The sequence below is a fragment of the Cornus florida genome, unplaced genomic scaffold (genome assembly GCF_030987335.1).
Source record: "Cornus florida cultivar Cherokee Brave unplaced genomic scaffold, ASM3098733v1 CherokeeBrave_3.0.0_Hap2_Chr09, whole genome shotgun sequence".
NCBI lineage: Eukaryota > Viridiplantae > Streptophyta > Magnoliopsida > Cornales > Cornaceae > Cornus > Cornus florida.
The window spans coordinates 97,275,613-97,289,987 of NW_026775579.1; the positions used below are offsets into that span (position 1 = coordinate 97,275,613).

Below are 14,375 nucleotides of genomic sequence, written 5' to 3' on the forward strand. Positions count from 1 at the left end.
ACTTACATACATGATAGGTCTGCTTGGTTGTCCTACTACAACAAGTAAACTATTTTACAGGTCTTACATTGATGGAAGTTTAAAAGAGTTGAAGACTGATAGAGATGTCATTGACATGTTCAAACACAACCAAAGGTTCTCCCTAATTAAAATATATGTGGTGTCAATTATTGAAAAAGGAAATGCAGAAGGTGAGAATAATGGAGATAGATCAGTAGAGGTGCCTGCAATAGCAACTGAAGATGACAGTCATTTTGATATGCCTGAAATTGAAGATGAAAGTGAAGATGACAGCAATTTTTATATGCCTGAAATTGAAAATGTAGATGACAGTGATTTTGATCTGCCTGAAAGTGAAGATGACATTGATGTTGATAGAAATGGAAATGAAATTGAGGACGAGGATGTGAATGGTAATGATATTGAAGATGTAATAGATGAGGACTTTTATGATGAAACTTTTATGATAGATGAGGAGGTTGATGAAGTAAGAAATAATGAAGATGCAACTGAGGTGAATGAGGTTACAAATTATGAAGAATATGAGATTGAATTTGATAAGGATGATGGCAGTTATCAAGCTTCTAAATATGCACCAAGTGAAGAGTTGACGAGTTTGGTATACTCAAGTGGTGAAGAATGTGAGGATGATGCCACAAGTGGCCCATCTTATCCAAATTTCAATGTTCATACAGACTTGGGGAAAAAAAAACTTTAAATAGGCATGAAGTTTGGTTCTGTAGCAGAATTTAGAGAAGCAGTAAGGGATGCAGCTATAAAAGGCAAGTTTGACCTATCATTTGTGAAGAATGATGGAGAGAGAGTCACAGTGGTATGCAAGGCTAAATGTGGGTGGAGGATTCATGCCTCTGAAAATGGTGAAAATAAATCATTCTAAATAAAGACATTCAATGATACTCACAATTGTACTAGTGTAAGGCATAACAGTCAGCTAACATATAGTTATTTAGCAAAACATTATACTGAAATGATTATGGCTGATCCAAATTGCTCATTGAAAGGTTTTGTGCAGACAGTTGAAAGTGAATTTAATGTTGAAGTGACAAAACAAAAGGTGGGTAGAGCAAAGAAGTTGGCTTTACTAATGATTCAAGGTGATTATTCAAAGCAATTTGCAAGAACTAGGGACTACTGTGCCTTAATCCTAGAAACAAATCCCAGGAGTGTTGCTAATGTAAGAACAATACCCTATAATGATGATGGTACTTCATTCTATAGGTTGTTCTATTCCCTAGAGGCTATGTGGAAAGGATTCTTAGAGGGTTGTGTGCTGTTGGTAGGGATGGCAACAATGGCTTTTATCCAATTGCAATTGGTTGTGTTGAGGCAGAATGCAAGGACTCTTGGGAATGGTTCTTGGATGAATTGATGGCTTTAGTTGGCAATTATCAGAACTACACATTTATCTCAGATCGATAGAAGGTATACATGTTTATCTTTCAATGTATATGGTCATTTATTATCTTACTTTAATGTTTTACATATTTATAATATTTTGTTCTCTTATTTTCAGGGTTTACTTGAGGTATTTGAGCATAAATATCCTGGAGCAGATATCACGTTCTGTATTAAACACATGTATGAGAATTTCAGGCAGAATACTAAGAAACATATTCTGGAATGCATCCACAGCATACACAGAATCTGATTTTGTGCTACATATGCAAGAGATGAAGGAAGTTAACAAGGATGCACATGATTGGTTAATGAAGATTCCCTTAAAGGTTTGGGTAAGGTCAGCATATACTACAAAGAGTAGGAATAGCCTATGTGTAAATAACATGTGTGAGTCATTCAATAGCTACATTGGGAAGGCAAGGGACCAGCCTTTAATTTACATGTTTGAGAAGATTAGAAAACAACTGATGGTAAGGTATCAAAGCAATAGAGAGATGATGGATAAGGTTAATGGACTGTTGTGTCCAAAAATTAAAGAGAAATTGGATAAAATTTCTGAAGATGTCAGAAGACTGCGTGTGAGTTATGCAGGAAATGACAAGTATGAGGTGGAAAACATGACATGGAATGAAGCTGGGGTTAGTGATTATGTGAATCTTGCTACAAGAACTTGTTTATGTAAGTATTGGGATATAACTGTCATACCTTGTAAACATGCAGTGGCAGTAATTTTGGATAGGAGGTTTGATCTAGAGCTGTTTGTTCACCCTTCTTACTATAGAGAGACATATTTGAAGTCTTATGGATATGTCATAACTCCAGTGTCTTTAAGGAATCTGGAAAGAGAAGTTGGTACTGTTCCAATACTGCCACCACCTCATAGGACTAGACCTGGAAGACCTAAAAAGATCAGGAAAAGAGGTCCAGATGAGAGTAAGTCAAAAGGTTCAGTGGTGAAGAGGTCAAAAATGAGATGCACTAAATGTCTTGTCTTGGGTCATAATGTAAGGACTTGTAAAGCACTTAAGCAAGCTATACGACAACCAAAAGGTAAGGGTGGAAGACCAAGAATAGTTAAAGGCACATGTGGTGTAGGTGGTGGTAGAGATGAAACTGTTGCTGGTAGGAGAGAGGAATTCTACTACAGAAGGTGGGAGGTCTGCTAACAGAGGTAGTGGTAGAAGTGGTGTGAGAGTTAACAGAGTTGCTACTAGGGGTGGTGGTGGTGTTCACATAAGTGGTGCTGTTCACATAGGTGGTGGTGTTCACATAGGTGGTGGTGACAGACCTGCTAGAGGTGGTAGCAGTGGTGACACAGCTGCTAGAGCTAGTGGCAGTGGTGGCATAGCTGGTAGAGGTATTGGCAGTACTGCTAGAGGTGGTGACAGTGGTGGCAGAGCTGCTAGAGGTAGCTGGTAACAGACCTGTTGTACTTCATTCAGAGGTAAAAATTATATTTTTTTATTTCATATTTATTATACATTATAAACACATGTAGGTTGACATTTTTTACTTTATTTAATAGCCATTAACATCCACCCAACATTATGGTGTTGGTCTTGGTCTTGGTGGAAGAACTATTGTTGGTTATTCAGAGGTATTATTATTCAACCTCTTATTATTTTATTTTACGTTACATTAAACAAAACTGAACTAACACATACTTTTCATCCATTGAATAGGCATCAACATCCACCCAATATGAAGTGGTTCATATGGACTTTCCTTCCACACTTAACACACAAGAATGATGGCATGTTGATGAAAGTGGTAGCAACTTTTTTGTGCAGCTTTTTTGGTGGCCAAATTGAAAAAATGGTTGACTGCATATTAGTATTTTCTTATGTTTTTTATGGTACAGCTAAGTAATGACAGTGGTGGGTTTATTTTGGACAGTGGTGGTTTTTTTAATGTGTGGCTATTTTGGACAGTGAATGTGTTGGTTTATTTGACAATGCAGGGCAATGTAATGACAATGGCTGTTTTTAATGTATGGCTATTTTGGACTGTGAATGTGTTGGCTTTTTTTAACAATGCATGGCAATGTAATGATAGTTAATGTTTTTAATGTATGGCTATTTTGGATAGTGAAGCAGTTGGTTTAAATATATGTATGCAACTTTACCTTAAATGCATTTTGACAAATTGTAACTTGTCAATTTGATTTTGTTTATGCAATTCGAAACACAAGGCTCAACACTTACAATTCTATAATTTAACTTCAACATACACTTTTACTCATGCACTTGACAATTCAGAAAGTACATTGCATACACACTTCATACGGCTTCAAAATATATTTTGCATACACAGCCTCATATTAAAACCAACTGACTACTTTCTTCCTAAAGCTATTATACATGCAACAACACAGAACATAACAAATGCTACAACTAATTGCTTCAGAATTTTTTGGATTTGTTCCATACTTTTTCCCATTGCTTCCGAACTAAACTTCAGTTCTGCAATTTCACTAAACTTGCTTTCATCTGCTTCAGTATATGTTGGCATTGTACAAATCGGATCACACCATGCCCATAAAGAGCATTTTTTTGTACCACAAGAATAGTATATCCTCCCTTTGTTGTTACACTCATCTGAACCTGTAACTCTCACTACAGCTAGATAGCCACAACCACATATTATGTTGTTATACCTGAGATCTTGTCGATTAACAGATTGTGTGCTTGAAGAAGACATTTGGGTCCCTGATCGCGGGTTAGGGCTTTGAATAGGGCACAGAGTGGCTACGATTTTGGGCTTCAAATAATCAATTGGGGACTTTAATACATCGATTAGGGCTTCAAATCATCAATTGGAGAATTTAAAAGATCAATTAGGGCTTATGATACTGCTGCTATGGAGAATCCTCAAACCACTTCAATCATAGACAAAAACAAGAGAAGACAAGAGCAAAGAGAGAATAGAGAAGAGAGAAGAAGGCACTTAACGAAGAGATAAGAAAGAAGACGGCAAGTTAACGAAGAGAGAAGCGAAAACACCGAAAAAGAGAAGAGATCTTTTATGGCGGCAATCCTCACTAACCGGTGCAATGCAACGACAAAGAAGGAAGGAGATAAACAATGCATAACCGAGAGGGTGGGGTTAGATAACAAACATGAAGGGTTTTTTCGTCATTTCCATACAATAAGGGTACTTTCGTCATTATATTGGGGTATCTGGTGCACGTGACGCTCACGTGATTAGAAGACGTTAGTTTTAGACGGTCAACTAACGAGAAGGGGGTCATATGATAGATTTTAAAATACGTTGAGGGGTTTTATGATAGTTTCCGTACTTGAGGGGATTAGTAGATACTTTTTTAAAACAAGAGGGGGGTTTTTTAGAAATTAGCCCTAATATATATGTATATATAAATTTATATATTTACGAGTTTATTAGTGAGCTTGTTCACAAACATGTTCATGAATTAACGAGCCGAGCATAAGAGTGTTTGAGATTGGTTAACTTATTAATCAAATGCATAAATTTTGTTTGAACTTGGTTCATTTATTAAACAAATGAACACGAACCGAGCTCGAGCTGTTTGTCGAAATCTTGACTCATTAGCTGCAATATAATGTAAGGCATTAGTGACTTTTTATCCTCAAGATTTAGAGAATGTCAAGGTAATAAACCCTTCAAAATATTTAATACATATATATATATATACATGAGAATACTGTTACATGTGAAGTTGCCCAATTCATTATTCCAAGGTACCTTTCCTTGATAGCATGTATTTGTTCTTCAATAACTTGATTTTCACAAACAGATTCTTACTTGCAAACCAATATTCTCAAATATGCCATAGCCCCGGAATCAACAGAGACGAGTGACAATTTATTGCGTAAAACTCGACAATAATCAACTACAAGAACGAAATGCTAGGTCTTGACTCTTTTGTAATCCATGACTAATGAAATCATCACTTTCACAGCAAAGATGAGTTTGTAAACCTCTTCCACCTTCCCAACTTCTCCCTTCCCTGGAACAAAATAAAAAAACTCAACTTTAAAATATAAATCATTAAAAGACGACTCCATGTATAAACCCTGTTATGTGTGAATTTTAAGCCGAAAGTGAAAATAACATGAAAAAACACAAAGGGAGAAAATAAAAAGAAAGAAAAAGAATAGGGAAAAACAAAAATTTATCTAACTTGTCTCATCAACATGATAAGAAGAACAAAACCATGATAACAATAAATTGAACCTAATTAAATGGCAATACCCTTACTGCTCCATTGTACAAGTAGCAGATATATGGATCTCTGTCCACACTAGCCAATAATACTCAACTTAATAGGTTGCACTAAAAATCATTCTAGTGAGACATTCTACAAGGAATTTTGAGTATATTGGGTTTCTAGAATTCTAAAAAGAAACGATTCTCAGTTTTAAATCAATTGTCATAAATAAAAATTAAAGTTTTCTGATGAACGACAAATCCATTTCATTTAGAAGTTGCTGGGATGTCTCAACACAGTAGCATCTTGTGTACAATGTGCATTGAATGGAAGGTTAGCTCATATACCTTCACTTGGGGACATAATACTGTAAAACCAAATGTAAGATGGGGACACAAATTTGCAAACTAGGTATCCAGTCCAGGAATTGACTGAAGAAAATTTAAGACAGGTCCAGTCTGTACATATATTAATAAAACTAAAAGGAAGAAAAGTGACAGCATGATATTAATTAATAGAGCATTATCCAAAAGAAAACAAATAGTATATCAAACCATCAAAGTACACTTCTATAAACATGCATCCAAAGATTTGATCAACAAAAACAATTTTAAGAATCTGCAGATGAATCAAGTATTAGAATTAACCAATCTGCATGCACATATTTTGTATCTCATGGAAATTAAGTGTACCAGGTGATGGAAATGAGGTGGCTAAAAAGCATTAGTAGTTGGAGAAGAATGTTTTATGTGGCAAAATGTTGGAAGAGTTTCAACTACCTTGGGGGTTTGGAGAGGGGTAGAGGTTGTATTGGCGATTTGAGGCAAAGGAAACTTCCAGTTTCTCATAAAGATTTGTTGACAAAATGGTTCTGGTGCTATGCCACTAAGAGTGGTTGTTAGTAGAGGCAAGGCACGGAGAAGATTGGGGGTTTTGGGGAAGAATGGTGCTTGAATAATGTGTCGGACCCTTATGGTGTTCGGGTATCAAAAGGGATTAAAAGGACTTGGTAGATATTTTCGAGGTTGTGACGATCCTCCCTTGTTTGTTGTTGTAAGCAAGTAAAAGAGTAGTTTTGTTTTGGCTTGAACTTTGGAGCTCTTAGTACTTAATCACACGTGTTTTAGGTTAATGAATCTAGACAACCACCACCTAAAAACAGACTACACAGATGAGGTGCAACAGAAGCAGGCCCGTATCAGCAATAATAACGTAATGAAATCAGTTCATTGCGGTTGTGAACTTTTTCCACCTTGCATATAGGGCCCAGAATGCAGCGATATGCAGTTTTTTACAACCTAATTTAATAGAAATTGGTGTTTAAGTGATTTTAAGTAATTTTTTTAGCATCATTTAACACAAGTAGTGACCTACTCATGAATTGTAAGTCAGTATCATTACTCAAAAGGTTAATAATTATACTTTTTACTAAATTAATGAAAAAAATAAACTTAAACATGAAATAAATGAAAATTCATACCATAAAACACATGAATACTATAGTATATTTTACAATACCTCAATAACCAATCACATAGTTTAGCTCTCAAACTAATAACAAAACATTTGAGAACAATAACTAAAGCAAAAAATAAAAAAAAAAACTTTCGGAACTCACCACTTATTTCGAACTTTGGAAGACCAAGATTCTTTGAGCTTAGATCTCAAGTTCTTTGTGTTTTTTATGCAAGTTTTGACCTTTGCAACAAATTGAGCCCATTTGAATGAAAAAAGTATGTAAAATGGGGCTGAAATCACCATTTAAGACGACTGGCAGCTGGCCATTTCAGGAAATGGTCAAACTGTTCCGTTTCTCTACAGAAATGGCCCAGTTCCCTTATAAACTGGCCAGTTCTCTTTCCGAACAAGCCGGTTCTTGGCTGAATCGACCAATTTTGATGTGTTTTTTAAATCTCAGTGATTTATCAGCGAGAACCAGGCTCAGAAGCTACCAAGTCAGTTAAGACTTGTCCGAATCGGCCAAGAGAGATGTGGGGTTGTGGTTTGGGAGGGGGGGGGGGGATTGGAGGAGTTTGGTGGTGTGGAGGAGAGGGAGAGCCAATTAACTGAATTCAAGGACATCCTATTGTGCTGATTTGATGAGTCATTAATTCAGTAATGTGGCAACAATTAATCAACTATATGTTAAAGATATTTTCTTTTCTTTTTAGTTGAAAAACAAAATACTGCAGTGGTATTACATAATGCATGGTGACTTCCTACTGGTTGTAATAGAACTCTAAACAGTGATTTTAAGATCAAAGGCCAAAAATAAGGAAGGTGGGGGGGGGGGGGGGGGGGGGGGATGGTGGTGGTGGTGGTGAATGTGAATTAATAAAAAAGGTTTGCTAATAGAGATGACACTTAAGAACTTGCTTTCTCATAAAAGGTTTATATGCATATATCATTTACCCTGCTAACTTCATGAACAAATAAGTCCCATATTCTACTGAATACCTGAATCAATAATACACATACCTTACGAGGTCCAACAGCCAACTCATTTTCCACAACAGATACTGCCTTTAACCCCACTGGATTTAACACCTCTTCATAACTATCCACATGAAAATGTATTATGATTAATTCAATCTCATAAGGATAGATAAATATCATCTTGCATGTCATAAGTTCTTACAGTCCCAAGTCTAAGATAAAAATAACTCAAAAGGAATTCAAATAGAAGAAGCTAAAGTTAGAGAATTACTCAGCAAGGGATACACTATATGGGGGACCACCGACATGATCGCCAACCTGCACCAAAAAAAAAAAAAAAAAAAAATTCATATCAGGAATTTAAATTCACCTAAAACAAAATTAATGAAAAGATAAATCAGGGAAAAAAGAAAAAAAAACCAAAAGAAGAATAGATGGCAACCGGAAACATTAATGTTATGAGCTCTCCATCTGGTTTTAAAAGATGTTCAATTTGGCTTGCCCAAGCAGATCTCATATCTTGTTCAATGGCACAAAAGAACCTGCAAAATCAAACATGCTTAAAAGAAAAGTTCCTTCTAATAGGATCTATAAGACCTAAATTCTAAATAAATAAAAAACTTACGTATAGTCAAAAATGATATCAAACAACTCAGCTGGATGCCAAGTAAAGAAGTCGGTCTTTAAGAAGGTAAAGGAATTTGCATTTGGTAATGAGGAATGCAGCTGTGATGACAATACGGGCAGAGAGTCAGACAGAATTTTTCAAGAAAGTATTACAAATTTGCAATTAATGTAAACAGCTGGAGAGCCACAGTTCTGAAACTAGGAAGAGAATTGAGACTCTGAGCATAAGTTTGAATCACCCAACCACCAGAGTTTAATGAGTTTTCAAGTCTCTCAAAAGCTCTATTCTATTCTACCTGAAGGTCCTGTATTACCATTGAGATGTACCAATTCATTATATGCCGCATTACTTTCTAGAGCTGTTAAAAAAGAACACTGTAACTCTGGCAATAAACCAAGGATGCAATGTGGCACTGACGTGAAACTATATCAATACAATGGTTCCTTGGGCAATGAGGACTCGAGATAGGTTAACAAATCTAGGCCTCAATCTTCTCAAATTTGGGTGATATAATCAATGATCTGATATAAGAGAGAACAATTTAGCATTTGTCACAAAAAGGACAATCCAGTTCAAGTAGTTATTCACAAGAAATAACCTAACAAGTATTTGTGTGAACACCAATTGGGGCACGGGCACCTTGTCATACCCGCTTTGTTTCAACTCACCATGTCTGACACCTTAAATTCTTAATGGAAACCTATGTCAGTTTCCTTATCAAATGTAACTGAAATCGATAGACTTGGCAAAAAATAGAAAAACATAAAAACATGGGTTTGTGTTAATGGCTCTAACAAGTTGAGGAGTTAGCCAGGGAAGATTTGGGTGAAGCTATAAATGGGACAACATGAAAATGCATTTGCTGAAAGTGATGGTTGGTATACTTGGAAGAAGAAACAGGATTCCGCTGCAAGACCCATTAAATAGATCATTATATCAGAGAGAAATGGTAACCATTCAGGAATTCCAGCTTCCAAGGTAAAAACTGCATCAACATGGTTATTTCTATTTTCCCTTACTTCTGTAGAGGGATAGAGGCTTACTGAAGTAGAGTGAGAACACATCATCTCTTACCTCTGTCGCTTTCCTAATGGCCATGTCTGATATATCCAATCCAACAACATAGCGTTCAGGGCATGCAATTGCTACCACATCATGACCCTGCCATACATGAACAGATTGCAGTAAAGGCGAAGGAAGGATGTAAGAAGTGGCACAAAGAAAAGAAAAGAAATGAGTACTGTTGGCAACAAAAGAAATATCATAGAGCTGCTGTCCTTACAGCACATTTGAAAAAAAAAAAAAAATTCTAACTAAATTTTTCATTATTTAAACTTCTGCTCAACAAAGACCCAAAATATCGCCGGGCGGGGGGGGGGGGGGGGGGGGGGGTTGGGGGGGCTTTAGCATTTCACCGGAACTTAATCGCTGCCATGTGTTTTCAAATAGCATTTAAAGTCCATCTTGTTTTTCCAAAGCCTTGGTAATTTTCCTTTGGCATCAACAGATTTTGCTTCTTACAAAATGTAATGAAATATTGCAACATGAACACTGTGATTTTAAGATTCTAAGAAACAAAATTGTGTACAAGTCCCTAGCAAATGATGACTTTCTCTGCCTCTCCCCCATCAACTTTTGTGGTCAGGTGAGAGCATGTATTGAATTCATTTTTGTTTTACAATGATTCTAAAGGATAAATATGTGCCTTCAAGTTATTTATTTATTTTTCAAAGATGGAGTGACTATAATTAGCCAGCATATCCAGTGTGAAACTTGCATCTATATTGCATGGTCAAAGAAAAATGAGGAATTGAAGAATTCCAGACAATGATATAAAACTCAGTCAGTTTACAGACACAACAAAAAATATAGAATACAGGAAATTGCAGTGCATAAATTAAAAGAGTTACAAAAAGTAAGCCAGCATATCTTTGGGACTTTGTTTAATCACTTTGGGACAATTTCTGGGAGTTTGCATTGAAGAATTCCTTTGATTGATGCTCTCAGTACTGCCAGTTCACTTTTTTTTCAGTAAGTAAAGGTACGTGATTAAAAGGCACATAAATGGGGGCACAAGCAGTGTGTAGAGGGAATAAAAGAAGAAAGCCATACAACAGAAAGGAAAGAACATAACTTGATTGTATCCCAAAAAATTTGGGGGGTGGGGGGAGGGCTTGACTCACCTTGTCATCCATCCTAATGAAAGACTCAAAAAGTTACTCATGAACTTCAAAAAAGGCTTCTCATGATCTCATCCATATAAGATCTGCCAACAACGCCTCCTTATGAATTGAAATCACATATAATCAAGAAAAAGCTCTCTTAAAGGAGTCTCTCTATGCCAACAATCATGATACACTTCTTCCACTACAAAGCAGATGTATTTCAAACAGGGGCGCAACTCAGGCGGAAAAACCCAAACACAACACAAGCCAAATCCAGCCATTGTAGTCTTGGACAAGCATGGGCAGCTCTTTGATTGCTTTGGGTTGAAAATTTTCACCCGACCTCATTTCAGAAGGTTCACACAAAGGTATACACAATCCCAAGCCCAACCTAGCCTTGTATCGTTACTATCGGTTTTGCCATTATAGTACTAATGAGCAAAAAACTGAGGTTATCCTGACCTTAACCCAATACTAAGTACTAACTACTAACTCAACCAATTTGATACTAACCCAAGCCCTAATGAGCTTAATCCACACATAAATAAATATGTTTGGATTGGGGCTAAATGAACTGAAGATCAAGTTGGGTTCAGGCTTGGACTGAGGATTTTATACTTCTGATTGACCCCTCAACCACCCCACCCTCCAGAGTTGCATACCTAATTTGAAGAAGGACACCCACTCTCTTCTGATGCTTTTCCCGCACCAATCCCACACAACTTAAACCCCAATTGAGCTACTTTCACTTTCCTTTGATATCCTTTGAATCATTTGTATTTTCATTATCTACATAATTACTAGACTCAAGGTCACTCTATTCACCAACAGGCTAGTGGCCTAGCGGTACCAAGCTCCTACTTTTCAAAGGGAGGTCAGGGGTTCGAGTCTTGGTGGAGGCATGTGTGTGTGAGTACCAATTAGGAAAAAAAAAAGAGGGTCACTCTATTCTCATTCTTGAGGGCCTAATTCTCGTGAAAGTGAGATTGACTCGTACTTATAGAAGTAAAGCCAAGCTACTATCATATTAACTGGTAAATGGCAAGAAATAACTGCAATCCAATGCAAGATGCAGGAAATTAGGATGCAAAACCAAACCTCAAGCTCTATGAGATGATGGAAACAAAATACAAAAAATGATTAGTGCTACAATGGAGCATCACAGAGGAAAGGTAGGTACATTTATTGTAGAAGGATTTAAATATTAAAGTTACACCATCTCTAATAGCTTAAGCTTTTAGAGTAGATGGTTGTTAATATGGTATTACAATAAGCATGTTATATGTAACAGCTTAAGCTTTTAGAGTAGATGGTTGTTAACATTACTCGCTAACATTATCATAATATGTAAAAGAATTATCAAAAGAGATATTTCAGGTTAGAATGGAAGTTGTATTTTAGTGGTATATAGTAAATCCTAATTTAATTTTCTATCATTTTTTTTTCTCTCTTCAAAGGAGGTGACCTAATTCTTAAATTAATGATCATACTCATAACCAAACTGAAAACAAGTAATGAAATTAACAATGCAACAAAATATTTCTTTTAAGTGAGAGTAAATGATCAAAACTATTTCCATTTTAGGCTCCGATTTTGTGTAACCACAATTACAATTTTTAAATTTATGAGCATACATCAAGTACAGATCCACAGGATTTTGATTTGCAACAAACATATAAGGTGCTAAAATCAAAGTATGGCATTAGCATAACTGAAAGTTAGGATTTTGTAAGCTGACAAAACACATATTTAAACAACTTACACTGCCACATCCTGGGACTAAAGCCCTGCCCTTTGGAAGGGCACCTATGTGCTGAAGATGTTTAAGAACTGGCGTTGGCTGTCCCAAATCCCACGGTGTCAATCCTTGAGCCCAACATTTTTCCCAGCCACCTGAAATTGGGTGATTCAGATACAAATTAAGCTTCAGTGCAAATATTAGATGGAAATAACTATCTACAATGACTTATCAAACTCTACACTTCTGGGGTGCACCATAGTACGACACCATTGAGAATATGCCTCATTTTGCTGAGGTGTTATGTGAGTACAATCCTTATGTGCCAAAAGAAATATAATGGGTCTCAGGTGTTTTGTGATAAAAGGCCATTACAATTCTTATCTGCCAAAAGAAACATTATGGGTATTACCCAGGTCGGTATTTGTAGCTCTGCGGGATTGCTGAAACACAGAAAGAGGGAGAAAAGGATAATTTTGAAGGAGGCATACATGGTAGATTTGGAGTTTATCGTTTAGGGTTCGAATTGCTCAGAAGTCAAAATTTAGGTTTCCAAGGGAATTCAAATGGTCTTGTCTACGACGATTGGGATCAAATGTAGCTGAAGCACCAAATATTTTCCATATTTAAGTCTTCCCCAACTCGGTTGGAACTTGGAAGTTGTAATTTATGGTGAGGTTCGCTTTCTCAATCCTAAGAGGGTTACCCTCCGTTACTTTCCAAAGATTATGATGACTCAAATTATAGGCTTAAGAAACCTCATAATCAGGACAGTTGAATCTTGTTAGGACTTATCCCATAGATTTTCTTCGGTGCTTAACAATTTGCTCCATACTTGAGCTCGTGTTGGTGATGGATCAAATGATAAAATTTGCCCTCGGTTGTCGTGAAAAAAAAAAAAAAAAAAACACCGTAGCCCAGTGAAAAATAAAAAAAATTAATTATTAGTACAAAGACAAGAAGCCAAATTGAGACTTGAAAAATACCAGCAGAATCGGAGTGTAGGACTTGCTGTATTTTGTCGACGCCAGAGGAGGAAGGGGAAGGGCTTGATTTCGTCATCGTTTCATTCTCTATTGTATTTGATTTTGTATCCATCTGTTGTCCTTCTCTGTTTTCCATCTTCCTCTCACGCTGTCTTCTACTGCTACTATGAATATGAAGAGGACCACTAGCAATATTATTATATAGATTTGGGGAGGGCAAGTACAAAGGCTTCGAGAATTGTCGACGACAGATTTGGACCGCAAAATAGAGTTTAAGAAAACTGACCGAGTCCTGAAATTTCAATGGAATGGAATGGAAGAGAAAACACAAAGGCATAGAGAATTCTCGACGACAGATTTGGACCGCAAAATAGAGTTTCGGAAAACTGATTGACTCCTGAAATTTGAATGGAATGGAATGGAAGAGAAAACGCATTACACAAGTTCATTTGGAGAAAAGCAAGATGGAAGTCTGGACGCGTTTTCCATTCAAAATGGAAGTCTGGACGCGTTTTCCATTCAAATTTGTCATGCAAGTGACTAAATTTTAAAAAGAAAATAGTTCAATTTCCAAATCTTATTTTAAGACTACGGCTATTCACAAAACATATAATAAGAAAATAAAGGACCATTTTTTTTTTCTTCTGTTGACTAGTGCTATTTATTTATTTATTTATTTTTCTGTGGCAAAATAGTGCTATTCACTCGTATATATTCTTATGAACTTTTCTATTGGACAGGTTTAGGGATTAACAATCTAGGGTTTAGGATTTTGGGTTTTGGGGCTTTAGGGTTTTAGGGGTCAAGGGTTTAT

The 14,375-nt window shown here is 36.3% G+C and overlaps 2 protein-coding genes across 3 annotated transcripts; one reads left to right on the plus strand and one right to left on the minus strand.

Annotated features, from left to right (window-relative positions):
* Nucleotides 1–724: 724 nt before the first annotated feature.
* LOC132273214 (uncharacterized) lies at nucleotides 725–2,838 on the plus strand. The gene is made up of 5 exons (XM_059774230.1): nucleotides 725–878; nucleotides 1,023–1,195; nucleotides 1,240–1,373; nucleotides 1,535–2,423; nucleotides 2,515–2,838. Exons 1-5 carry the CDS (start codon nucleotides 725–727, stop codon nucleotides 2,836–2,838), a joined length of 1,674 nt encoding a protein of 557 aa, XP_059630213.1.
* Nucleotides 2,839–5,049: 2,211 nt separating this feature from the next.
* Nucleotides 5,050–14,079, minus strand: LOC132275486 (probable thiol methyltransferase 2). Of its 2 annotated transcripts, XM_059777010.1 has the most exons (9): nucleotides 13,848–14,079; nucleotides 13,562–13,725; nucleotides 12,600–12,730; nucleotides 9,747–9,833; nucleotides 8,670–8,770; nucleotides 8,487–8,586; nucleotides 8,316–8,362; nucleotides 8,087–8,165; nucleotides 5,050–5,407 (listed from the first exon to the last, which is right to left on the minus strand). In XM_059777010.1, the coding sequence occupies exons 2-9, from the start codon at nucleotides 13,695–13,697 to the stop codon at nucleotides 5,354–5,356; spliced, it is 735 nt and encodes a 244-aa protein (XP_059632993.1). In that variant the 5' UTR covers nucleotides 13,698–13,725; nucleotides 13,848–14,079; the 3' UTR covers nucleotides 5,050–5,353. The 2 variants fall into 2 exon arrangements, with proteins under 2 accessions (XP_059632993.1, XP_059632992.1); XM_059777009.1 differs by having other exon boundaries at nucleotides 13,562–14,079.
* Between the last annotated feature and the right edge of the window lie 296 nt (nucleotides 14,080–14,375).

Excerpts from the sequence above, each read along its gene's own strand:
- LOC132273214 (XM_059774230.1), top strand. The coding sequence starts at position 725 with ATGAAGTTTGGTTCTGTAGCAGAATTTAGAGAAGCAGTAAGGGATGCA. Across the intron at positions 1,196-1,239 it reads ATCCCAGGAGTGTTGCTAAT|GTTGTTCTATTCCCTAGAGG; the intron begins GTAAGAACAATA and ends TTCATTCTATAG. Across the intron at positions 1,374-1,534 it reads TGCAAGGACTCTTGGGAATG|GGTTTACTTGAGGTATTTGA; the intron begins GTTCTTGGATGA and ends TCTTATTTTCAG.
- LOC132275486 (XM_059777009.1), bottom strand. The coding sequence starts at position 13,997 with ATGCGTTTTCTCTTCCATTCCATTCCATTCAAATTTCAGGAGTCAATC. Across the intron at positions 9,834-12,599 it reads TAGTCCCAGGATGTGGCAGT|GGTCATGATGTGGTAGCAAT; the intron begins GTAAGTTGTTTA and ends CATGTATGGCAG. Across the intron at positions 8,587-8,669 it reads GATATCATTTTTGACTATAC|GTTCTTTTGTGCCATTGAAC; the intron begins GTAAGTTTTTTA and ends TTGATTTTGCAG.